Consider the following 26514-nt stretch of genomic DNA (forward strand, 5'->3'; position numbering starts at 1 on the left):
TTCTTCCTGGAAAGAAGTGAGAAAACATAAATTAAAAAGCATTTTTCATCGGAACTGTTTAATACAATGAATGTTTGATTTGCAAAGTGGAAATGCTTATTTGAGGTGATCTCGGACAACATGGTATGGAGATTAGAGGTAGAACATGAACAAGCTTTGGGTTTTTGCTACAGTGTTTCCCTCTCGGTTTGCATCTGCTTCAATTTAAATTTTAGGTATGACATAATATGTAAATTGCAAATAGGAAGCTCTAGATGGGATTTCTGAAAAACACCTTGTGACTTATTAATTAAAATTTTTTTTATTTTGAAAATTTCAAATTTACAGAGAGGATGCAAAGAAATGCCCAATGAATACTCAGATGTATCCACTGTTACTATTCTGTCACATACACTAACACATTATTTTTGAGCTGTAGAAAGCTGTGTTCGTATAATGTGGCTTCTCTCTCTCCCCCTCTCTCTCTCTTTTGCCAGTAAAAGAGTTACAGGAATGGATATAGTTTTATCAATAGTGTGACTCCTAGACACTCAGCTTCCTGAAGTTTGAGATCTGTTGTTCTATTTGGCTATAACGTTGGAATGTAAGGGATCATGTTTATAATAACTTCTGGATTGATACTTCCCGCACCAAACATGCCAGATATATGACCCCTAAGCCTGTTAGCGACTGTGCAAGTTAGGTCTCATCGCTCCCAATTTACATATTTGGTAACTGACTCTCAGATGTTGAATCACTCCATTAATAAATGCAGGTTTGTCTTTTTGACTACACATCCCTTTTGGGGGCTTCTCAGAGGGAGAGTTTAATGGCAGCATATGGAAAGTTTTAACTTTGGTTTCCGGTAGAAGTGCAATGTTAATTTCAGGTAATTCCTTCCACCAAGGTGGGAGTGGGGAGACAGGCAATGGAGTTTTATGGAAACCATAGTCAGGACTTTAGTGATAGAAACCAGTGATGATGAGGGTGCCTGGGTGGCTGAGTTGGTTAACTAAGGTTGAGGTTCTGATCCCAAGGTCCTGGGATGGAGCCTGATGGCAGGCTCAGTGGGGAGTCTGCTTCTCCCTCTCCATCTGCCTCTCCTCCACCCCTTATGTTCTCTCTTTTTCTCTCTCTCAAATAAATAAAATCCTAGAGAGGAAGGAAGGAAGGAAGGAAAAGGAAGGAAGAAAGAAGAGAAAGAAGGAAAGAGAGAGAAAGGAAGGAAGGAAGAAAGAAAGAAAGAAAAAGACACCAGAGATAATGAACTAATCTGGATGGCCTCCTACTAGCCATGTAAGGTGGGACAAATCGCCCTGACACCTCCTCATTTGTGAAATGGAGACAAGAATCAATACCTTGTTACCTGGGTTTTTTGGTGAGACTCAAGTTTATGAATTGTGATGATCTTAATTAATACTAGCAATTGGCGTATCATTTTATTTGTAGGAGAAGGAGGGAGAGAGAAAGGAGGGAAGGAAAAGAAAGTGGATAGGACATTTTTGTCTGTAGGAGAGAGAGGGAGGGAGGGGTAAAGATCTAGGCAGCATGGCAGAAATCAAGGGAGGCTTAGTTTCCTGAGCCTGGAGGGGAAGTTGACAGAAACTCACAGTCTGGGGAGGGAAGAAAGCATTTTTCAGGGATTCCATCAGTTGCCATGTTCCAGAGAACCCGTCCCCAGAATGTTCCTTCACGTGGCTGCGAGAGGAATAGGCGTGGGTTTTTGAGACCCGCGGCAAACTTCTTTCCAGACCATGGGGCATCCCGGCCTGCGCTCTGGCTTCCAAGGTCCTTAGAGGATGCTTTCTCCTTGCTTCCCCGGGGCGGCCAATGTCAGGATTTAGAAAGCTGGTGCGCCAATTCACGGCAAGATCTTCGGAATAACCACTCTCCGTGAGCTCTGCCCAGCTCCTAGATGTTTCTGCGGCCCCAGGTGCCTCCCCAGACACCCCCCGCCCCTCGGCCAGAACATTAAGCAGCTCCTTGAGGGGTAGCTCCTCCACGCAAGATGCCGTCCACGGCTGTGAGCTGGTGTGTGCAGGTGAACCGGCGCACATCGGCGCCCCGACCGCGAACCCAACTGCAGACGCTGCGGTGGCGGCACGATGTAGGCGAACTCTCTCCTTTTCATCCTTTACGTGTCCACTGAGATCTCGCCAATAAATAACAAGAATAAAGCGTCTGCTTGGTTTTGTCTTTGCGCTCCCGGGATCGTAGCGGGTCTTCTAGAAAGGAGAGAAAAACGAAGAAAAACCACAGTGGCCCCACCGGCTGTTTCTGGAGACCCCTGAAATTGGCAGCTGCAGCTGCCCATTTGGAGAGCCCTCGGGCCTGGCCATCTCAGACCCGGGGTTACAGGTCCGCCCGAGCTGGGGGAGGGTCCGGGCTTTCCCCCCGCCGGGTCGGGCCCTTCAGCCGAGGGGCGCTGGCCAGGCTCCAGACTCCAGAAGGTGCCAAGCTCACGTCGCATGGGCTACGCGCGCGGACGCCCCGGGCGCGCTCCGTCCACCCCTCTCGGGCGCGCGCGGTCCTCCGGGACGACCCCGAGGCCGCCCGGCCCCGCCGAGAAGCGAGAGCCCCGCGGGCGGCCGCCGGCCGGAGTGCGTCTCCCCGCCTCACGCAACTGCGCTGCGCTGCGGAGAGCCGGACCGCGCATTCTGAGGGCGCACGGCGGCGGGTGGCGTGCGCCGCGCCGCTCTCCGCTGGCCGCGCTCCGGGTCCGCGGACAGAGCTCCCCGGACCACCCCAGCGCGCAGCAGCCCCGGGGGCCGAGCGGCTCCCGCCGGACCGGAGACGCCCCCTGGCCCCCGCCCCCGCGTGGCCCCGCGGAGCTAGCGGGAGCGGCGGGAGGAGGAGGAGGAGGCGGCGCCGCCGGGACTGCCTCCTCCCCGCCCCTCGCGTCTCCTCCCCGCGCCACCGGGAAGGACAAGGGGACTGGGCACGGGGACCCCGGCCAGTGACCGCCCGTGCCCCGGGGCCGCCCTTCGCGCGCGCTCTCTCGCCTCGAGCCCGGGGCCGGTGTCGCCTCACATGGTGCTGGCCGCAGCCATGAGCCAGGACGCGGATCCCAGCGGCCCCGAGCAACCGGACAGAGATGCCCGCAGCGTACCGGGGGCTCCGGCGCCCCCTGCGCCCCCCGCGCCCACTGCGCCCCCAGGTCCGAGAGGAATGCAGCCTCCGCCGCCGCCGCCGCCGCCCCCAGCCGGCCTACCGCAGATCATCCAAAAGTAAGAGGAGGGAAAGCGAAGGGGAGACCCCGGTGTGCTTGGGGGACACGCCCCGGGCGCCCCGGTGTGGGGCTTCATCTCTCTCGTCGCTGCTGAACTCAGCGCGGCCGCCTTGCGTTTGAAGTTTTTCTGTCCTCTCTCGGCGGAGTCGGTGTCATTCTGGCTATTCGTGAGGTCGGGGACAGGGAAGCCAAGTTATTTGCGGAAAATAATTTTGTTTTTCCATAATTATCCTCTTTCCCTTCAGGGACGTTACTGGGTATTTTGAATCAAAATAGCTCAAATTGGGGGAAAATAGCCCAGACACTCTAGTCCATCTTTCTGGTCCCAGAGGCCGCTGCAATGTACGGAGAGCCGTGTGTGAGTGTGTGTGCGCCGGTGAGGGTGTGTAAGAAAAATGCCGCCCCGAAGCAGCAGCCTTTCATGGTACCCCTGGGGTAGTCGGTCCTTGGCATCGGGGTGGGGGGGGGCAAGAATGGTGAGGGTCTGTAAACAGCACAATTTGCTTCGCTCTAAAAGAAGTGTTTAAGCTTTTCAAGGAGGCCCTTGCGAAGAAGAGTTCTCAGCCGCGCCACGGTTTCGCGTGAATGTTACCATCTTGCGGTTTGGGTGCTGTGCTAATCTTAGGAGGTGGCCTTCCCGACGCGTGAGTAGGTTGGGGGTGGTCCACAGGCTCCGAGAAGGTCTTTCAGCCCATTTTGGGAGGCGTAACAGTAAAACGGGGATGTTTTGTTGGTTCTTTCGAGATTTTGTTTGAAAGTTTAAGGCCTAGAATGTTGGTTTGTTTGAAGGACCTTTATTTTCCTGAAGGGTTCCCTCGGCTTGTACTGAAGTCAAAACTGGTTTAAGAAGTGGAGAAAAGTCTGAATGATTAACGCTTGGGTGAAATTGACGATGCTGGAGAAATGCACAGACGTACAGCCAAGTCAGCCGTGTGGAAAGGGGGAGGGCGTTCAGCGTGGCCATAATGATGCTTTGAGTTACAGAAACGTTTGAAAATCCAGTAAGAGAAATAACCAGTAATGGGTTGTAAGTGGAAGTAAATGGCACTTAAATCCTGCTTTAAAGACCGACTTTAGAAAGAATAGAGAGAATAATGAAAATTCAAGTTTGACATAAAAAAACGCGGGTGTCATATTTCTGAACAAAATGGTTCCCCTTTTTTGACTGGTGGAATACTAAAGTTTCCATCTGTGATAACTTTGTGCTTTAATTTGATTTTATCTGACTCTCAACAACTAGCAAATTGCTAACTCCTTGAACATGAAAATATTATTTTGTTCCTATTGTTTTGCAAATCATTTAAGCTAAGAGTTAACTACATATGATTGACAGTTTAAGCACATCATTAATTAAAATGTATCTTTTAGTTCTTAATATAAATATAAACAGAGAAAAAATGTTTAAAATCTAAAGTTTCTTGACTAAAAAAAAAAATACTAATTGACTAATTATTAATTGGAAAACATCTAATGTGCTATCGAGCCAGTGTTCTGTGACTTGAGATTAGGCTACCCATTAAATTTATTGAGTTTGCTTTGATACTGTAATCACCATGCGTTTTCCTAGCATTTACTTTTAATTCAGAAAAAGCTAGGAATTTTATGTTCACCGAAATATCTTTGTAGATAGGTGTCTGATTTACCCTGTTAACCCATTTTGTTAAAATTCTATCTCTGGAATATCTTACTTTAGTAGCTAAGAACCTTTCAAAGATGCCCCCTTCAGCTAAGAGCCCAGGATGAAGACTTCAAGAAGTGCATGATGGATCTGCTTGTTTTGCACTGGTGACAGATCAGTGTTCAGAGGACAGGTTGAAGGTGGGTTGGTGATCGTACCCATGGAATTGGATGTTTGTGCACTTAATATTTCAAAAACATTCTTTTTGAGGATGATTTGGGGTTTGCTTCCCTCAGAACCTGCTGAAATTCCACTGGAACCAGGCGTAACATGGCAAATGCTTTGCAGGTCCATCTTAAATGCGCTGAAACTTGAGCAGGTTATTTTGCAACTACGTTTGCATAATTTAATCTGAGCAACCATTTTTAATGTAGTTCTGAGGTGCTGTTTGCATCAGCCATCTTTGAGAAAACCTGGTGGGGAGATTGCCCTCAGCCACAAAATGAAGTGCCCGCATCTTGATTGAAAATTTTGTGAGCTAGAGCTTTGGATAAAATTCTTCTCTAGTGGGTCGCATATTAAAGACATTTTATTGGGGAACCTTTGTTTCTTCTAGCTATTTTAGCGAGGTCATTATGTAATTCGTAAGAGGAGAAGTTTTCAACTCTTTCAAAAATGATGGCGATATCAATCTTTTTCATGTGCGTCACGTTTGAGGATTACAAGAATTGTTTTAACTTCTTAACATCCGTGTTAATGGTTTTCATTTATATCGGCTTGCATTTTAGAGAATGCAAGGTCTATGATATCAAGGGCTATGATAAAGTAATAGTCGTGATCGTAATAAAAGCCTCTTCTACTTACGTGTGTCATATTTGGTCTTAGGAGAACTGCCGTATACTACATTTAAGTAGCTAAACACATGACCTGGTATGATGGATAATGAGACTGATTTTGATATTTGTTTTATGGAAGCCAGTCTCGGTACTCAGGAAGAATGCCTCAACAGTTCATTTTGGTACAGTACTTTTGTTCGACTCTGGTGTACTTAGGTTTTTTATTACTGTGTTCTTAGTGTCAGTCAAGAATTGCCCATGACCTTTCTGCTCATATTAACCCCTGACTCCTGGCCAATATTGGCATCACCTCTATAGATTATCAGCCTCGTTTAGACATATAACTTGTATCTTGCAAGATCTTTGTTTTAAATTTGTATTCTCCGAGTTGGCCAGTGTGAAGATATTATTGGGTAAGATGTAAAGCATTGTGTAATCCATGCAGGCAATAAAAAAGATAAATAATAACTTCAAAGGAGATTTAGGATGAGCTTAGGAAATCAGAATAATTCGATGACTTAAAAAATATATATATATGCGCCATATTACCAGAAGTAAGACAACACTGACTGATGTGTTTTGGTGAATGTTTTATAAGGACTTACCTCCTTAAACATTCAAAATATTTTATTTCCAAAAGTATTTTACGTTTTAATTTTGTGCTTTCAAATCAAACCTAATTCTTGACTCATGAGAAGTTATTTATTAACCCTGACAGACGGCAGACATGAAAATTTAGGTTGTACCTTTTAAAACTTTCTTCCAAATGGAAATAGAGTCAGTCAATTCTGTGTGAAATATTGAAATCAGTTGTCAGATGTTAAATATAAAGTGCCACTAGTCATGCTAAAAATTAGCCAAAGAAGCACACACACACCTTTTGTAATGTGAATGCATAGGTAATTTGCCTAAATTATTTGACTTGCAGCAAAATATTAGTACCTAATGCATGATATCAGATTGTACATTTGGGTATAGGTAAGTTATTTTGTTTCCTTTCAGATTATTTGGATAAGCAACAAATAAAAATCAATTATAAAAATAGAAAAGGTTTTGGTTTGGAATTTGATAGAGACTGTCACTTGCATGTGTTCATGACTTAGGAGGATCTAACCTAGCTTTGGTTTCTTAAGGTTGTAGTTTTCTGCATTGCTTTAGGGTCCTGGTTTACTGTTTTCAGAGCAAGGATTCAGTATAGAAAATGTGATAAGTATTTATTCTGCTTGCCGATAAGAGCAAGGATTCAGTATAGAAATGTGACAAGTATTTATTCTGCTTGCAGATAATTTTACAGACATTCTGCATTTGGAAGACGTTCCATGTAACTCTCAGGGAACAATATGGAGGCAAGCTGTGTATGATGTCCATGCGCTTTGATGGGCATGCTGACAATTACATCCAGAATCGGGGAGGAAATAAGAATTTGCCAAAAACGGACATTACCTCACACTCATACTTGGTCCTTTTCTGGAAAGAGGATGGAATTTCTAACATTTGTGCCAATTTCTAACATCAGTTTGAGTCCATTTTTAGGGAAAACAAGGATACACTTGTAGAAGGAATTTTGAAAATTTTGGACACAATCTTAAACTGCACATAGGACAAGTATTCAGCAGGAGGAAACATCTGAGAGGATTAAGTGTTTACCCAAAACAGGGAAGGAGAGAGAGTGGGTTCTTTTCTTAGCATTCTAAAAAGTTTCTTTGCTTCTCTAGAAAGGTATTCTTTTTTCTTAAAAATTTTTTCTTTAGGGTTGTTTGTGGTTAAGCATTTTTAGATCACAAGTATAGCTATCCAGTTATGAGGTTTTTTTTTCAAATTGCCAAAGAGATCAGTATTATGAAATGTAGTACATTATTCCCATTAGTCATGGTAAGTGGCTATACATATGGAGAACACAGAGCTTAATAATGCCAGTGCTGTGGGGGAGGGGGAGAGAGAAAAATTGTCACCCATTTCATTCTTCTATCCACTTATTCTTTTGTTAGCTTTTTAGCAGTTTGTCAAGTTAATAATTTTAAAAGCCCAGATCTGTCTATTGGAATTGGATTCTGATCTGTTAAGATCTCTTTGCCTGTCCTTATAATCTAATCACCAGGGAGAAAAACCCCACCGTGACTGACTCACAGTAAAATGACCCTTCATTTTCTAGTTTCTCTCTCTTTCTCTGATTTATTTTTCTTGTGGCTGCAGGTTTCTTGATTCCAGTTAAACTAATATTTCTTCCCTGCCCATAACAGCTAATCCTTAAGTAAACAAACCAAGATAGCTCAATTCACAGCACTGATAAACAAGAATCTAAAAAATGTTAGGAACTGGGGTCTAACCCAGGGATAGAATAACACCGAGGACACTACACACGGAAAGCAAGAATGGGAAGAAGCTTGAGAAAGTGAACTTAAAACTCCAGAGAGATATTGGGGGACAGGGCACCCCTTACCCTTCCTCTACCCTGATCCCCCTGCCAGACAGAAGCTTAAAGGGGTCTCCTGTGTTACAAAATTCCACTTAATCTGATTTTTATTTCCTGCCACACAGTACTTTTCTTGTTTAGGATGGTCGGACTGATAGGATCTTGTATATTTTATTTTATTATTATTTTTTAATCTTTTTTTTTTTTTTAAAGATTTTACTTATTTATTTGACAGATGGAGAGAGGGGGGAAGCAGACTCCCTACTGAGCAGAGAGCCTGATGCGGGGCTGGATCCCAGGACCCTGAGATCCTGACCTGAGCGGAAGGCAGAGGCTTTAACCTACTGAGCCACCCAGGCGCCCAAGGATCTTGTGTATTTTAATAGGGAAAGTTGCTTGGATCCACAACTGGTGTGAGTGACTGGTAGCTGTTTAGAATAGAACATTGAAAATTTTGCAGAAAGTGAAGTGATCCGTATTCCAGAATCAGGGCAAAGATGGTAATGAGTGGTTTGTAGAAGGGAGCACATGGCAGTTCCCTTTCTGGTTAATGAATCTGGCTGGATCTTGCCTGAAATGCGTGATATACTGGAAGCCTACTATTGCTTATTTCCACTGGTGGGAAGACTGGGAAATCCTGACTTTAATTAAAAAGGCACATTTTTGAATCAGGAATGTGAATTTGGCTTCCAGCAGCACCTACAGGGTATTGGTGGTGGGCTGATAGTTTGCCTGGCTCAGTGGGTGGTCACTTTAAATTCCACCCAACTAAGGTTTCAGTCTTCAACATTTACAGACAGCAAATTTGGGTGCAAGTCAGCACGGCCAGCTGTTTGAGGAGGTGGTGAGGGCCCCCCGCCCCCAGTATTTTGGATATGACACACATATTCATCTAATATGATAAAGTCTTTACAGTGGCAGAAGTTACAGCCAAGTTAATTGATCTTCCTCTTTTCTGCCATTCCTGCTGGATTTTATAAATAAGTCCCCTGATGGTTTACAAGGCAACTTTTCCAACTCGATGACAGCACATCTGTCGGGGGTGGGGGGTACAAATTGATGTGAATGTACTTTATGAGCAAAAGGAGCCATTAAACAACTTGCGTGGGGATGTGTTAATAACTTGCAGTTCAGTTTGGCCAATAGATCTTTCCATGTGTTCAGAAACAAGAGGCTGAGGGTCATGGGTGTGTTTAAGGGTGGCTGTCGTGAAGACCCGTGAAGGCAGTCTTCACGCCGCGTTTCCTTTCTTTAATGGGGGAACTGGCTTTAAGGATGAATCAGGGCCCTTTGCTCCTGCCCTTTCTATGCAGCTGCTTTCTCCTGATTGCAGTAATGACCCATCAGTTCTCAGTTACTACTTCCCTTTCCAGCCTGAACCTGGAAACCTTCACTCACAGCAGGTCGGACATCTTAAACAATTCCCCGGTTTTGCAGCTTGTTTCTAGATTGTTTCCCAAATACGTTTTTGGCTCTTATTAGATCTGCCTCTAAACTCCAACATCATGAAGCTAGAGGAGTAGACAGTACAGTAATCTATACTGTATTTTAAAGGTGTTTTAATTTCACTAAGTTACTTCTTCTAGTTTACTTTGAGTTTGTTAATGAATAAAATGATCTAGGATCTGCCTGGTGTTGCAGAGTGTAAAATGCACGTCATTGCTCTACAGTAATTATGGGGTTTCTGACAGAAAAGGTCAGAGCAGAAAAGAAAACCCTGGACTGGGAGTGACTGACCTGGACAAGCCAATTAACCTTCTTAATCCATCCTCTTCAGGGATTGGAAATGATCAATGACAGGCTCTTTGGAGAATAAAATTATGTGAATCACCAGGAATATTGCTGAAGTTTCATCAATGTAGATTGCCACCCCTCTCCTATACATCTGATAAGGAATCTATCCCATATCAGTTACATTTTAGGCATGGGTATAGGTATATGTTTGTGAGACTGTGCACACATGAAAACAACAATAATTATAAAACGGAGCCCAATGCTTCCTGGAACATTTGCAAAGTGTATTTGGATCAGTGTCACAATTTTAAGTCAGAAAAATAGATAGAGGCGTCAGTGGAAAGACAAACATTTTATACTGTTTGCTGATCACTAGAAATTTTTAAAAAGAAAATAAAATTATTTGAGAATGTTAATTACGTGGGAAGGTTGAAGTGACTACTAGAACTTGCAAAGAAGAGTTTTCAATGCAGGAGGCAGATGCAATAATTTTCATCTGTCTAAGCTGGACATTGCGTTCAGCACAGTTTGGTGGGACTGTGGTGATGGTATTATTTTCAGAAGCACAAACCATAAACAGGACCTGCCAGTGTCCTTTGGGGCGGGGCTGCCCGGACTCCGTCCGCTACCCCGTGGTGCCGTCAGTCCGTCCCACCTCGCGGCCTAAAAAACATTTCGCGAAGAGATCATGGGTGTCCAAAGCTGAGCCTCAGGTTTCTGTGTGGCCTCCTTGAAGAGACCAACTGTTGTATCCAGACCCTCCCATGGACTGGGTCTCCTCCGCGCCCTGCGTCCTCGGGACTGGCCGCGTCACCCATAGACCTCTGTTAGGAGAGTCTTTACTTGAAACTTGAAAAGATATATTTTTTTTTAACCTTCTGCACAGAAAGGGAATGAGCTGTGTCTTGATTTGTAGACTAAATCTTGCTTTGGAGACTTTCAGGTAAAGACATACTGAAGAGGAACGTAAGGATAGTTCCTGCAACATTGTTTGCGAGAGCACGAAATTAGAAACCGTGTGAAAGTTTTCCAGCTGGGAAAACAAATTGTGTGCATGTAATTCTGTTACCTTATATTCATTAATATGGGATAGAAAATAATATGGACTACAGTATTGTTAACTAAAAATGACAAATAGCATGTATACAAGGAATTTCACATTAAAAAAAATGAATGTGGGTGTGTGTGTGTTGTGGGGTGGCCACAATTCTGGAAAATCATCTAAAGAAGTAGATGCTAACAGTAGTTCTGACTCCAGGTGATTCAATTATAGGGTTTTTTAAAAAAATAACTGCCACTTTTTTTCAGTGTGTGAATATTAATTAATTAATGAACTATTTTTATTAACATATAATATTTGTTTCAGGGATACAGGTCTGTGATTCATCAGTCTTACACAATTCACAGCTCTCACTATAGCACATGCCCCCCCCCCCCATGTCCATCACGCAGCCACCCCATCCCTCCCAACCCCCTCCACTCCAGCAACCCTCAGATTTTTTCCTGAGATTAAGAGTCTCTTATGGAAATTTTATTATCAGAGAAAAGAAAGCTTTCTATTTTTATTTATTTATTTAAAGGAGATTTTTATTTATTTATTTGTCAGAGAGAGGAGAGAGAGAGAAAGAGAGAGTGCACAAGCACGCCAAGTGGCAGGCAGAGGCAGAGAGAGAAGCAGACTCCCCGCTGAGCAAGGAGACCCATGCAGGACTCGATCCCAGGACCCTGAGATCAGGACCTGAGCTGAAGGCAGCGGCTTAACCCACTGAGCCACCCAGGCGTCCCCAAAACTTTCTCTTTTTAAAAAAACAAAACTAGGAACAGACATTTCCTATTGGCTGTACACCATCTTTAAGACAGAACTGCCCATTTACATCTTAGACTTTGGGTCTAGAAGGCATCTGAGGGCTGCTTTAGCCCAGCCTTCCTGATTTTCTAGGTAAGGCAAGTGAGCATCGGAGAAGTCAAGTGAATTATTCAAGGTCACACAGCAAGGGTAGTAGTAGGTTGGAAAAGGAATCCTGACCTCTCTGTTTATTGAGTTTTCTGCTAGGTTTCCCTTTTGCGTGCCTGAAGGTGGGGAAGAGAGAAATGGAGAACATTCATACATTCTCCATTTATCAACTGATTCTAGTGTGCTCAGATCCCCCAAAGGGACGTGAATAATATCCTTAGGTATGTCATCGCCGCTCCATTACCCTCTTCCCCCAGCCCGTTGGTTTTTCTGCACGTGACCGTAGACTGGGCTCTCCAGAGCATCTCATGCCCTATTCCGTCCTGCCAAACAAGCCGGGCAGCACTTTTTTTTTTCTTTTTGGTTCCAGAACTATTTGAAAATAAGTTCCATAACTGTACTTCTATTATTCACAGAAAATTGATCTTAAACATTTTTATCTAATGAGCACTAGATTTTAACTTTTTCCATTTGTCAGAAAAATGTCACCCAGTAGTTCTTTTTAAAACCCCCTGGCTCAGACTCACAAGTGCATTCGTTTAAAAATGCCTTTTTAGGGGCCCCTGGGTAGCTCAGTCATTAAGCATTTGCTTTTGGCTCAGGCCATGATCCTAGGGTCCTAGGACACCGGTGTTGGGCTCCCTGCTGGGTGGGAAGCCTGCTTCTTCCTCTCTCATGCCCCCCTCCTACTCCCCCTGCTTGTGTTCCCTTTCCCGCAGTCTCTCTCTGTCAAATAAATAAATAAATATCTTTTAAAAATAAATAAATAAAATAAATAAATGTCTTTTATAGATAAATAAATAAATAAATAAAGTTAGCAACTGTACCCACATTTTTTCTGTTCTTCATAACAGAAGATGCCTGGCTTCTGTAGAATGAGCCTTGATCTGGATAGGCAAATTCTTCCCTCATGACCAGATTTCGGTTAAGCATTTTGGGCAGGATCTGCAGTGGGTGCTGTGTGTTCCCTTAAGTTTGATCTTGGTTCACGAGGTCACCTCCAGACCTCTCCATTGTAACGGGATGTTTTTCTCTTTGTGATTAGTAAGCTGTCTGTAAGAGTGATACTGTGAAACCCTCTGAATATACTGTTTGCCAACAAACTTTCACCTCGTGGATTTATCTTTTTAAAAATATATATATTTTATTTCTCTTTTTAAGCTCTACGTCCAATGTGGGCTTGAACTCATGACCCCAAGATTGAGAATCATGTGCCCTACAGACTGAGCCAGCCAGGTGCCCCTCATGGCTTTATCTTTTAATTTGACCATATTTTTAAAAGTCCCCTTCCATAAAAAATGGGACAGAAATGATAAATAAATATCACTTTAGAATGGGTTAGTTTGGGTGTATAGTTTAAAACAGTTGGCCTTGCAAATATGTGTGCATTGGACCTTCCCTCGGGAATTTCCTGGGGACTCTGGGTTTTTCTAATCCTGACTTGCTAAGATCCTGACTTTTAGGAACCTCACTTCCCACTTAACCTCCGAGGCACACATTTTGTCACAGGCTGCAGTACTTTCTAACATCCATACAGAGTGAGTATACATCCCTTTTCATCCTAACGGCACAAATGGATGCTGATGTGATATTTGCTTGCTCCCACGGTGTTTCAGGCATCCTCTTGAAACTAAGTCAGCTCTTCGCAGAAACCTTTTATCTTCCTCTTCAAGATCATGATATGAAGCTGACTTTAAAAATGACTGATGACTTGCCCAGGAGCCTAAACTGGATGAGTCCTGGAGTGGGTCTGTGACTACCAGTGTGTTCATGCTTTTTAGATTTAAATTACAGAGCTATTTTTGCCTCTTCCAGATTGGTACTCTTATTTTCATGCACAAAATATGTATGGGTGGGGAGAGTGGTGTGGAGTAGTGAAAAGAATCAAAAGCAAGCCTGCTCTATATTCTAGAGTCAGCTTTGCCACCACTAACTAACACTGAGCCTCAGTGTTCTCATCTGTAAAAGGGAACAATAATAAAGTGAGTAACTACTCATACTCATTGGGTGCTTCCTGGGTGCCACTTACTGTTCTAAGTACCTTGTGCATGCTAAGTCCATTTAATCATTTAATCTGTCTATAATCCTATGAGGTAGGTGCTGCTATTCTCCTCATTTTACAAATGAGGAAATCAAGTCAGAAACTTACCAGGACTCAGCAAAACTAAAAAAAATAATATTTACGAAACAGCTGGTGGTATGAGGCTGGAATGAGAGAATGCTCTGTAAATTATGGTGATCATATCCTCTCTATGTAAATAGCTGTGTCCTCAAAATAATTTATGGAAAACCCATCACTTACAAAGAAAATATTATAGAAAAACTTTGCTGAAATTAATCTGAAGGGTGTCCAATTGAATTTGAGATAAACTAAACATTCCAATTAAAAACATACTTTCCTGTTTCTTTTTCCCTTTTTTTCCCCCTTGTACCTTCAAGTGTGCCTTTAAAGTGAAATCCATATCCCAATTTAAATTCCATTAGCAAGTCGGACTCTGGTATTTGATTTGCTGTCTTACTCTGCTTGTTATGCGTGTTAGGCAAGACCTGAATTTGATGCTCACAGAGAGTATATAAACACTTATAATCCTCTCAGCATGTGCTAAAGTCATAACAGATAGGACAGTTTGATTTGCGAAGAGAGCGTCTGCCAAGTTCTACCACACCATTTTTAAACCAATTCAAAAAAATGGGATTCAGCAATGATTTAAGTATGCTAGGTTCCTATAAATAGCAAGGATTCCTGACTAGAAATGTGGCAACATCAAGTTTGCTTAGTCTCCAGTAGACACATGGTGAATGGTCTTAGTTAACTTGGTCACAGGTGTCCTTTTGCTTTAAGACACCATCGTATGTAGTAACAGGACTTATTGAGACAGTAAGTTAGAGAAGGATTGTTTGCCTGTGAAAGGGTTTACAGTAAAGATCCTTTAAACAGTGAGTTTCTCAGTGTATTTCAGATACAAATTTAGTAAGTCTAAGAATTCAGAGGTCCAGTGATAATTTTTAAAACATTTTTTTGTCTTTTTTCAGCTTTACTGAGGTATAATTGAAATACACTAAGCTGTGCATGTTTAAAGCATCCTTCAAATAATTAAGATAGTAAACATTTTTATTACCCCTGAAAATTTCTTTGTCTTTTTTTTTTTTTTTTTAAGATTTTATTTGTTGATTTGACAGACAGAGATCACAAGTGGGCAGAGAGGGAGGCAGAGAGAGAGAGGGAAGAGAACCTGATGTGGGGCTCGATCCCAGGACCCTGAGATCATGACCTGAGCTGAAGGCAGAGGCTTTACCCACTGAGCCACCCAGGCATCCCTATTATTTATCCTTTGCTCTTTCCTTTAACCCTCTTTCTTCCCAGGTAGCTGCTGATCTGCTTTCCATTACTGTAAGTGATGAGTTGAGTTTTTACATTTTCTAGAATTTTATACAAATGGAATCATAGTTGTTGATGTGGTGGTTTTTTGTTTGTTGGTTTTTTGGGTTTTTTTGTGGGGTTTTTTTTGGCCTGGTTTCTTTCACTCAACATAATGATTTTTTCCAGGAAATACATATATTTTAAAATTCTGACAAAATACACATAACATAACATTGACCATTTTAGCTGTTTTACTTTTCATATTTATTTTTATTTTTTAAAAGTAATCTTTGTGACCAACGTGAGGTTTGAACTCACGAACCTGAGATCAAGAGTCATATGTCTACTGACTGAGTCAGCCAGGCACTCCCATTTTAGCTATTTTCAAGTGTAGTTCAGTGGTACTTAGTACATTCGCAAGGTTGTGCAACCATTACCACTCTCTAGCTCCAGAGCATTTGCATCACCCCAAAAGGAAACCCTGTCCCCATTAAGCAAATTCACCATTCCCTCCACCACCCAGGCCCCTGACAATGACTAATCTCTTTTCTGTCTCCATGGATTTGCCTATCCTGGACATTTCGTATAAATGGAACCATACTGTATGTGAACTTTTGTATCACGCTTTCTTTCTCTTAGCATTTTTTAAAAAAAGATTTATTTACTTATTTGTGTGTGAGAGAGGAAGGCAAAGGGAGAGAGAATCTTGAAGCAAATCTCTCCTCTGAGTCCGGAGCCCAACTTGGGGTTTGATCCCAGAACCCTGAGATCATGACCTGAGCCGAAATCAAGAGTTGGTTACTTAACCAGCTGAGCCACGCAGGCACCTCCCTAGCATAACGTTAAGGTTAACCCATGTTGTAGCCTGTATTAGTACTTTATTTCTTTTTATTGCTGAATAATATTCCACTGTCTGGACAGACAGCTTTTATCCATTCATTAGTTGGTGGATTTGGGTTTATTCTACTTTTCAACTACTGTTAATAGTGAACGTTTATGTATACATTTATGTATACGTTATGTAAACGTATACATTTATGTATACGTTTTTGTTTGGACATCTGTTTTTAATTCTTTTGGGTATATATCTGGGAGCGGAATTGCTGAGTCATATGGTAATTCTGTGTTTAATTTATTGAGGAACCTTCCAACTCTTTCCCAAAGTAGCTGCACCATTTTCTATTCCCATCACCAGCTAATGAAGTATTCTTATTTCTCCACAACCTTGCCAACACTTGTTATTTATTTATTTTTTTTTTAACTATGGCCACCCTAGTGGGTATAAAGTGGCATGTCATTGTGATTTTTATTTGTATTTCCATAATGACTGATGATGTGGAGTGTCCTTTCATGTGTAACAAGACAATTTGTATATCTCCTCCAGAAGAATATGTCTTCAAGTCCTTTGTCCATTTTAAAAACTTAGTTATTTATCATTTTTGTGAAATTGTAAGAGTCTTTTATAAAGTCTGGATACTAGATCCTGTTTTTTAAAAAAAGATTTTATTTATTTATTTGACAGAGATCACAAGTAGGCGGAGAGGCAGGCAGAGAGAAGGGGGAAGCAGGTACCCCGCTGAGCAGAAAGCCCGACTTGGGGCTCCATCCCAGGACCCTGTGATCATGACCTGAGCTGAAGGCAGAGGCCTAACCCACTGAGCCACCCAGGCACCCCAGGATACTAGATTCTTAGCAGATACATCATTTGCAAATATTTTCTCCTTCTGTGGGGTTTTCTGCTACATATGTTTTTTTTTTTTTAAAGATCTCATTTATTTATTTGACAGAGATCACAATTAGGCAGAGAAGCAGGCAGAGAGAGGAGGAAGCAGGCTCCCCACCGAGCAGAAAGCCCGATGAGGGGCTCCACCCTGGGACCCTGGGATCATGACCTGAGCCGAAGGCAGAGGCTTTAACCTGCTGAGCCGTTCAGGTGCCCTGCTACATACGATTTTAGGTTCATCCTTTTGGGGGCATATATCAAAAGTTTGGTCCTTCTTATTGTGGGGCCGTATTCCGTCTTATGGATTTATCATAAATGGTTTACCCACTCACCTGCTGATGTTTATCTAGGTGGTTTCCAGGTTTAGGCTATTATAAGTAAAGCTGGCATGAATATTCCTTTATAAGTATTTATATACTTGGGTAGTTTAGTTGGTTAAATATCTAGGCCAATGATAATTTAGTCTTTTAGGAGCATAGATGTTATATAAAAGAGTAATTTTTGGGTGAAAACACCTTTGAATTTTTATTGTTGGGTCTTTGAACAGAGTATGTTAAATATGACCCTTCCGGGCATTTAAAGAACACACACTTTTTCATCTTAGTTTTCAGGGTCAGTCACTCATCACCTTTGCTTCTTTCTTTCTCCTACTGATGAATCTTCTCCCAATAATTTTTCACTTGACAAATAATTTTTACTGTGGAACTTGGGACGAAAGATGAGTAAGATGACAAAACTGCAGAACTTCAAGCTGGAAGGAACCAATGTTCTTGTTGTATAGAAAGGAAAGCCAGGTCCAGAAGGAAAGCCAGGTTTACTGAAGGCCGTTCAGCCATTAGAGAAACAAAGTGCGCAGAGGAATCTTAGGTGCCCGTGAGAGTAATTTTAAGTCTTTTGAGTGAGGAGCTGTCTGCAGATGTAACAGTGCTGGGGTTGAGTGAATGGCACCGTATTCCTGCTGTGCTGTAGGGCTCCCCTTTCCCTCCTAGTTTATCCCACTTAATCCTCCAACAACTCCATTCAGCAGGTAGGGATTAGGTAATTACCAGGGGTTCAGAGTTTCCTAATCAATGATTGGAGAGGCCAGGCTCAGAGCCAGGCCTCTGCCTCTTTCCAACTTGTATGTTCTCCTTCCTTTTTGGTGAACCGTCCCCTACCTCCGTGCCAGCTGCTACTGCCTTAATTCAGGCCTCCCGGCTTCTCCCCCTGCCTCCAGCTGGGCTTGGCCTTCCATCTTTCTCTTCTCCACCCTGGTTTAGCTTTGATCTTGTTGTCGATTTGCTCAAAGCCCTGCCTTAGTGTCTTGTCTGTAGGTTGAGATTCAGACTGCCTACTAGTCCTTTCTGGATCTCCCCCGACTTAGCTGTCCGCACCTGACCTTGATGTCTGTCCAGCTGCCTCCTGCTCTCTCTCCCTATCCCACCTTTTCTCCTCAACTCAAGCATTCCTTTCATCTTTGTGGATTCTGCTTAGATCTCATGTCTTCTAGGGAGCCATCCCTGACCCCACACAAGCAGGTAGGCTGGGTGTCCCTTTCCTGTGAGGCCTTGTGGCCCCCAACTGTAGCATTTAATCCAAGCTTACCTCCTGTAGGTCTCCCCAAAGACTCCATAAAGTCCTTGAGTTTGGGGCCAGTGTCTTTCATCTTGGAGTCTCTAGCATCTGGCAGGGTCCCTGGAACATAGTTTGCTAAATACATGAGAGAATGAGCAAGTTGACTGCAAACTACCTATAGATCAAATTGACTTTGTGATGAGAAAAGCTCCTCAGGGGGGTCTCATGGGTGAGACCTGAAAAGAGAGCAAAGCTTGGTTTTTCCCCACTTACGTGTTATTCTGCCTGACTGTCCGGATGGGCGAGAGGCGCACAAACACTGGGCCTTTTGTTTGGAGAGGGACAAGGGAGACACAAGCCCAAGAAGTAAGAAACCCAAGCTCTGTTCCAGCTCTGCCTTCAAGCCACTAGGGGCCCTTAGCCTCTTAGGTCCCACGCTTGTTGAAGGAGGAACAGGATGTGACCTTGTTACAGGACACAGGTTTGTTATAACCCTTAGTGAGATGACATGGGGTCACGCTTTGATAAGACTAACATGCTGAATACACGAGTATCATAATGTAACCAGGCTCCGTCCCTCTCGGCCATCTCCAGCCAGGGACCTAATTGTGCCTTTCAAGGGACAGGCAGTTTCCAGGCTGAATTTCTTCATCTGATCCAAATAGGAGAAATGGTGGAAATGGCCACTTAGAATACCTCTTAAGTCCTGTTGCATCAAAGCTTTTAATCACAGAAGCTTCTGGATCTCAAAAATGGTTTTTAAGCCCTAAGCAGATGCAATGCTTATTTGAAGCTATTGCTAAAACAACACAACTCAAGACAACCGTGACACCAAGACACTTCATTATTACCTTCCTGTTTGCCGTAATGACAGTTTAATCATAGCAACGATAGTTGGCTAGGCGCAGCTGCACAAAGGAGTTGCCCATTTGGCCTTTGAACTCACAGGCACTTCTTTTTCCTCTTCCTGAGATGGCGTCAGGAGGCTTTCAGAATGGCCCAGTGTTTGACACACGTCCCAGGCTGCCCTACAGTACAGCTTCTGACCAGACTTTGAGGCTGTCCCTAAGCCCTGGTAATAGAATTGTTTACCTTTTCGAGAAGGTTGGGAAAGCACCCAAAACCACCCGGGGCGCGTGCCCAGGCCAACTTCAAGGAGTTCGTGCTGGGAGACCCAAGGTTCTTAGGAGACTGTTTAAAACGAAAAAGCACGTCAGCAGGGCCTGTGTGGTGGTTCCATGTGAGCTAAGTGTGTGCGTGACCGGATCAAGCGTGCCTTCCTTCTTGAGGCGCAGAAAATCATTGCGCAAGTGTAGAAGGCACAATCACAGAGTCAGAAAGCTAAGTCAACAAAGGAAGCTTTTTTGAGTCATTAAAACAAAAAGTGCCCCGAAAATAAGCCATTGCCTGTGATGTCTCCATGAGACCTACTCCAGCAACCCCTCCCCCGACTCCCATTAAAATCTCATCTTCCCTCTTCCTGTGCGGTCTCCCTTACTTTGCTGTTTTGACCATAGCACTTTCTCTCTTCCCAGATGGGGTAACGTATTTATTTCACTACTGTGTTTTACTGAATGTGTGTCTTCTCCCTTCCTGCCTGCATCCTGTCCGCTCTGCAGGAGTGTGGGATGTTTTATTCAGTAACTGACCCCCACCACTCCCCCACCCGCTTATCCACCACCGCCCCCCTGCCCCCAAGACCGATACCTGGCACCTAGAAGCCACTCTTTCACTGTTTGAAGGACTGGATGAGTGGTTGCTAAAGATGTCAAGGTTAGACATTGTTACACCGTGACCTTGGCTTCTTCTCGGAGCCCATCCAGCCTGTGAACTCTCTGTGGCTCCAGGATCTGGGTTTGGTGCTGCAGGAAACTGAACTGGAAGTGCAGTGTAGGGTCGTAGCCGCTGCTCCCGTGTGGTTCTTGGGAGTAAAAGAGAGTATGGAACTGGGCTGCTTCTCCTGGCCGGGGGGGCTTCGGTGACTCAGGACTCCGGTCCCAGCCCGGTGACCAGTCTCATTGGACTCCCTTTGGCAGAGACTCCAGCTGTGCATTTTGGGGGGATCTTGATGTTGGACAAAGAGCGGGAAGGACTTGGTCTCACTCAGCCCCTTGCAATAGGGGCCCCAAAGAGTTGCACAGTCACGAGTCCAGCAATGGGGATTAGTGAATCAATTCTGCCGCATGCTCCCATGCAATGAGAACTATCTCTGAGTGCTGTTAGAAAGAAATCTCACGGGCACCTGGGTGGCTCAGTGGGTTAAGCCTCTGCCGTTGGCTCAGGTCATGATCTCAGGGTCCAGGAATCCAGTCCTGCATCGGGCTCTCTTACTTGGCAGGGAGCCTACCTCCTCCTCTCTCTCTCTGCCTGCCTCTCTGCCTACTTGTGATCTCTCTCTGTCAAATAAATAAATAAAATCTTAAAAAAAAAAAAGAGTGTGTTAAAAAAAAAGAAAGAAAGAAATCTCACGGATGTATTAAGGGGAAAAAGCAGGGTGCAGAAAAATGTATATAGTTGCTACCTTTTATGTAAGAAAAGGGAGAATAGGAAAATTATTTCATATAACTTTATTTTTTTATTTTAAAAATATTTTATTTATTTATTTATTTGAGAGAGAGAGAGAGAACAAGTGAATGAGCAAGAGAGAGTGAGAAACCACAAGCATGGGGACTGGCAGAGGGAAAGGGAGGAGCAGGCTTCCTGCTGAGCAGAGAGCCCAATGTGGGGCTCTATCCCAGGACCCTAGGATCATCACCTGAGCCTAAGGTAGATAGTTAGCTGACTGAGCTACTCAGGTACCCCAAAACTTGTTTATTTTATTTTATTTTAAGATTTTATTTATTTATTTGAGAGAGAGAGACCACAAGTAGGCAGAGAGCCAGGCAGAGAGAGAGGGGGAAGCAGGTTCTCCGCCGAGCAGAGAGCCCGATGTGAAACTTCATCCCAGGACCCTGAGATCACAACCTGAGCCGAAGGCAGGGGCTTAACCCACTGAGCCACATAGGCACCCCATAACTTTATTTTTTTAAAGAGATTTATTTATTTATTTGAGAGAGAGAGAGGGAGAGGGAGGCAAGCCATACTCCCTGCTGAAAAGGGAGCCCGATGACTTGGGGCTTTATCCCAGGACCCTGAGATCATGACCTGAGCTGAAATCAAGAGATGGACACTTAACCGACTGAGCCACGCAGGCATCCCTATTTCATATAACTTTAAAATGTAATAATTTGATTATATATCTCTAGTGGAATGTATCTTAAGGTCCAAACAAATTCCAAATAAATCTTAAACTGTTTTCAATAATATTTGTAGTAATAATATTGATATCACTCCTCTGAAACAACTATATATATGTGTATATATATATATAAAACTCTTCTGAAACAACTATATATATATGAAACAACTATATATGTGTGTATTACTCTTCTGAAACAACTATATATGTGTGTGTGTGTGTAATAATATTGGCATTACTCTTCTGAAACAACTATATATATATATATATTCATGACCTGAGCCGAAGGCAGAGGCTTTAACCCACTGAGCCACCTAGGTGCCCCAAGTGTGAGACTCTTGATCTTGGGGTTGTGAGTTCAAGCCCCATGTTGGGTGTAGAGATTACTTAATTAAAATAAAAACTTAAAAGAAATAAGTAAATTATGTTAAACTCATCAGAAGCCAGTATTTTTAGTATGTAAAAAAAGAACAGTTTCATAATTAAAGATTTTTTTTTTTTTAAAGATTTTATTTATTTATTTGACAGACAGAGATCACAAGTAGGCTGAGAGGCAGGCAGAGAGAGAGAAGGAGGAAGCAGGCTCCCTGCCGATCAGAGAGCCCGATGCGGGGCTCGATCCCAGGACCCTGGGATCATGACCTGAGCCGAAGGCAGAGGCTTTAACCCACTGAGCCACCCAGGCGCCCCATAATTAAAGATGTTAAGTAAAAATCCTATAACTGTGAATTTGAATTGGAAATGTCAGTATGGATTCCTGATATACTGTGCAACTGGTGGCTCAGTCAGTTAAATGTCTGCCTTCAACTCAGGTCATGATCCCAGTGTCCTGAGATCAAGTCTCGCATCATATCGGGTTCCCTGCTCAGCGGCAAGCCTGCTTCTCCCTCTCCCACTTGTGCTCTTTCTCTGTCAAATAAATAAATAAAATCTTTAAAAAAAATTCTGATATACTTTCTGTTTAGCAAATGAGAAAGTATTTCCTAACTTTGTCCACTGAAAAGCCTAGAAATAATGACCAAATCAGTAGGAGTAAGCACCTGTGACATTTAGCTTGTAGCCTCTAAATACCACCTCCCACTAAAAAGCCCAAGATTCCTCAGAAAAGTGGCTGATTCCAGGTCTGGGATGGGAAATGGACAAGAAGTATTGTACTGTTTTGTATCCGAAAACAAAGAAGCTATCAAAGACCGCTTGCATCCCGAGTTGAAGGGCCTCCCACAGCACCCACATACGGAACTGTTGGAGCATTAGAGAGAGTACACGTAGTGGATGGACATACATGAAATACACAGCAGTGTATACAATCCTTGAGTTAAAAATTCAATGGTCCCCACTGGAAGAGGTTGGGGAACCAACTTGTTCTGAAAACTGGTCAAAGAAGGGAAAAGAATCAGACATTTATTCTGTCCTTTTTAATTGGTCACCTTAGGGTATCCAAATTGTTGATGAAGAAAGGTTCTTTTTTTTGAGAGTTTTTTTTTTTTTTAAGATTTTATTCATTTATTTGTCAGAGAGAGAGAGAGAAAATGAGCACAAGCCGGGGGAGTGGCAGGTGGAGGGAGAAGCAGGCTTCCTGCCAAGCAAGGAACCCCATGTGGGACTTGATCCCAGGACCCTGGGATCATGACCTGAGCCAAAGGCAGATGCTCAACCAACTGAGCCACCCAGGAGTCCCAAGAAAAGTTATTTTTTATAGAAGAACACTATCTAATAAATACAGGAGGAATTACAGAATTGGAACATCATCATTTTGTATCCTCCAGTAAATAACGCATTTAGACTACATGATTGGTTATTCCTGTTAAAACATCAGGCAAAACTGATTCATTCAAACCCACTGATCAAGCTTACTGCCACAAAAAGAAAGACTTCAGGTATCATGTACCACTGAGGGAATGTAGTAGGAGCTAAACAGCACTATCAAAAGTAGAACCTGATGGGGCGCCTGGGTGGCTCAGTGGGTTAAATCTCTGCCTTCGGCTCAGGTCATGATCCCAGGGTCCTGGGATCGAGCCCCGCATCAGGCTCTCTGCTCAGCGGGGAGCCTGCTTCCTCCTTTCTCTCTCTGCCTCCTTCTCTGCCTACTTGTGATCTCTCTCTGTCAAATAAATAATAAATAAGATCTTTAAAAAAAAAAAAAGTAGAACCTGAATTTCTCTGTGCCAGGCTCAAGGTCTAACTACCAGTTCATAGAAAATAAAGGGAGCAGAGGGACATGTCAACACACTATCACGGAGATAAGAATTGACCAACTGGAATGTGGGACATCCTTCAGGCCCAAAGACCTGACATTTTTCAACAAGTAAATTATAAGGATAAGAAATCAAGAGGAGTTCTCTATAAATTAAAAGAGATTAAAAATACTTACCCAGTATATACTCCAGCACGTTCTCTAGGACCCGGGAGCAGACTTGCCTAAGTTTGGAATTACCACGTAGCCCCTCTGAGGAGGACCAGGGCTCTAAGGGCAGTAATTTTCCAATCTGGCCATGTTTGAGTTTGTTACGTGGCTTGACAGCCAAGGGTAACTTGAGGAGATCCTCCTCCTGAAGGGGGTCCACAGAAAAGTCCATCCAGATAGCTGGAGGCTAATTTCCACTTTGCCATCTTTGAGATTGAAGCGGAAAGGTGAGATTACTTATCCTTTCCGAGGGGAGCACCACATTGTCTTTTCCTTCTACCCTGTTTACCTCTTAACCCTAACCCTACCCCCCCTTTCCTCATTAAATCTCCAGACACACAGGGCTCCATCCTGGCAAACGGGGTTCTTGTCATGAGACTTTTGAGTCCCTGGCAGATGCATTGGTTGAGTCACTTGGTCACCTGGGAAGTCTGTAGGAGCCACACTTCAGGCTTTGATCCCTGGGTGTCCAGCTCACCTTCCCCCACTGCATGTGACCTGTACCACTTGCTGGGGGCCTGGGTGTTAGCTGCTGGCCCAGAGAAGCTCAGCCAGAGGGAGCGCTGATTTACGAACTGTCCGGATTTAACTGAGGCTACAGCACTTTTATTAATAGAACATGCTGCATTTCCTTTTTATAAAAATATGAAGATCATTGCACTCAGGAAAATGCCTGGTGACTTTCTGTCTTTAGGGCATGTTCATCACCAGGCTAAAATTAAAAGTGAAGTCAGGCCCTTCTTGAGTCTATTTTTAACTGAGTTTAGCATATGAACGTGAACATGAAGTCTTTCTTTAGATCTCCCTTAACTCAATTACTTACTTATGCCAAGCATCCCGCCTGGCATTCCTGAGCCCTCGCTGGGTCTACCTAGAGTGGGAGGCCCAAAGGGGAGTTGGGGACAGCTAGCCATCCTCTGCTGTCTAAGTTTCTGTGTCTTCACCCATCCCAGCTTTACTTATTCTGGAAGGATAAGGAGGTTTTAGTCATTATACAAATATAATGATAATAGTGATAATAATAAGAATGACATGAGAGGAAAAACAATCAACCAACCAACCGATGGCAGCCCCTCATCGATTCATATTTTTCTAGGGGCTTCAACTTAGATGCAGTCACTTGGGAGGAAGGGGAGACCTCAGATGGCAGAGAAGATCCTGTGGTTCAGGCAGAAAGTGCGAATGGCCCTTGGCTTACCGGGGAGACTTGGGACAACAGGTGGAGGGAGAGAGAGGAAAAAAAGTGAGCAAGTGTCATTCCTGTGCAGAGAGTTCCTGCTGAGTGACGAGAGTGCTGGGGAGAACTTTCAGAAACCCTCTTAAATTCCTCCTTTGAAATCTTTTTAATGTCTGCTCTTTGAGGACTATGAAGGGGGGGGGGGGCGGGCAGAGGGCAGAGCTGATCCTAACTCTTAAGATTCTTTCGCCTAAAGTTTCACTTGAAGGCAGGGACTGACAAAGGCTCTTTTTTGAACTTCTTAGGGCAGTTCCCTGTGGACCTTTTTTTGAGTAAGATGCTTTAGAAAAGTTAAAAAAAAAAAAAAAAGCCAGTTTATCACGATAATGCCTGGCCCTTGTTTCGTGTTTTTGAAAAGTGTTTTTTAAAATGGTCATTTTGGGTGAGTATGTGTCAGTTGTGTCATTTTTCTGTGCATTTTCTCATGAATGAATATTCAGCTTGTGGTATCCTGAACCCCTTTAAGGTGTCATCTTTAAGCAGAGGAAGAACTTCCTTCTATTTTTTTGGGTATGACAGCAAAGCTGTTGTTGAGGATAAGCAGGAGATTAATTTAAAATGCCAATTACCTTTGCTAATCCGCTGATGGTGAAGTTGTTTATGGCCAGAGAACTATGAAAATATTTCCAAATAGAGTCTGAGAGGGGAGAACAGAAAAGAGGTGTGTGTGGGGGTATGGGGTCATGGAGGTCCTTTTGGGGACTAGGAATGATATTTACACAACAAGCACCTTCCATAAATCACATCTTCTGTTAAAAGCAGTCAAAATGAAGTATGATGTGTTTATAGGCCACTACTCTCTGTCTGAAAAATCTCTTAGGGGTTTTTGCCTACAGTTCAATGAATCATTTACTTGCTTTAATGATCTTTTCAATAAAACTTTGAATTATATTATAATACTTTCAGGCTTAGAAGGTTTTCAATTCTGAAAACTCTGTACTTTCACTTGGTTGCTGTAAATTTTAAGGGAAGGGCTTTCTTAGCCAGACTGATATTTCTGGGCATGGCCAGTTAGTAAAGCAAGGAAGGGGTAGGGGCGGGGAAAGGTATGTGTTGTTGTCTGGCTTCTGGGTAAGGCAGTTGCTTGGGACTTGGAGAATGGACAAATCCCTGATAGACAGAATTGCTGAATTCAAAATAATAGGCTATTACTTTAAAACCATTCAATTTCATCCTAATTGGTTATTCAGATTTTTTTTTTTTTTATTCAGATATTTTTGTCTTGGTTTTTGCC

General features: G+C 43.2%; 1 protein-coding gene across 2 annotated transcripts in view; it reads left to right on the plus strand.

Moving 5' to 3' along the window:
- Positions 1-2809: 2809 nt before the first annotated feature.
- Positions 2810-26514, plus strand: part of RBM20 (RNA binding motif protein 20) — a 185196-nt gene continuing 161491 nt past the window's right edge. For both annotated transcript variants that reach the window (XM_082720200.1, XM_082720201.1), the window contains exon 1: positions 2810-3206. In XM_082720200.1, the coding sequence (XP_082576326.1) occupies positions 3010-3206 (197 nt within the window). In that variant the 5' untranslated portion in view covers positions 2810-3009. The remainder of the gene's footprint in view (positions 3207-26514) is intronic.

This window comes from Mustela nivalis (genome assembly GCF_964662115.1).
Source record: "Mustela nivalis genome assembly, chromosome: 2".
NCBI classification, from domain to species: Eukaryota; Metazoa; Chordata; class Mammalia; order Carnivora; family Mustelidae; genus Mustela; species Mustela nivalis.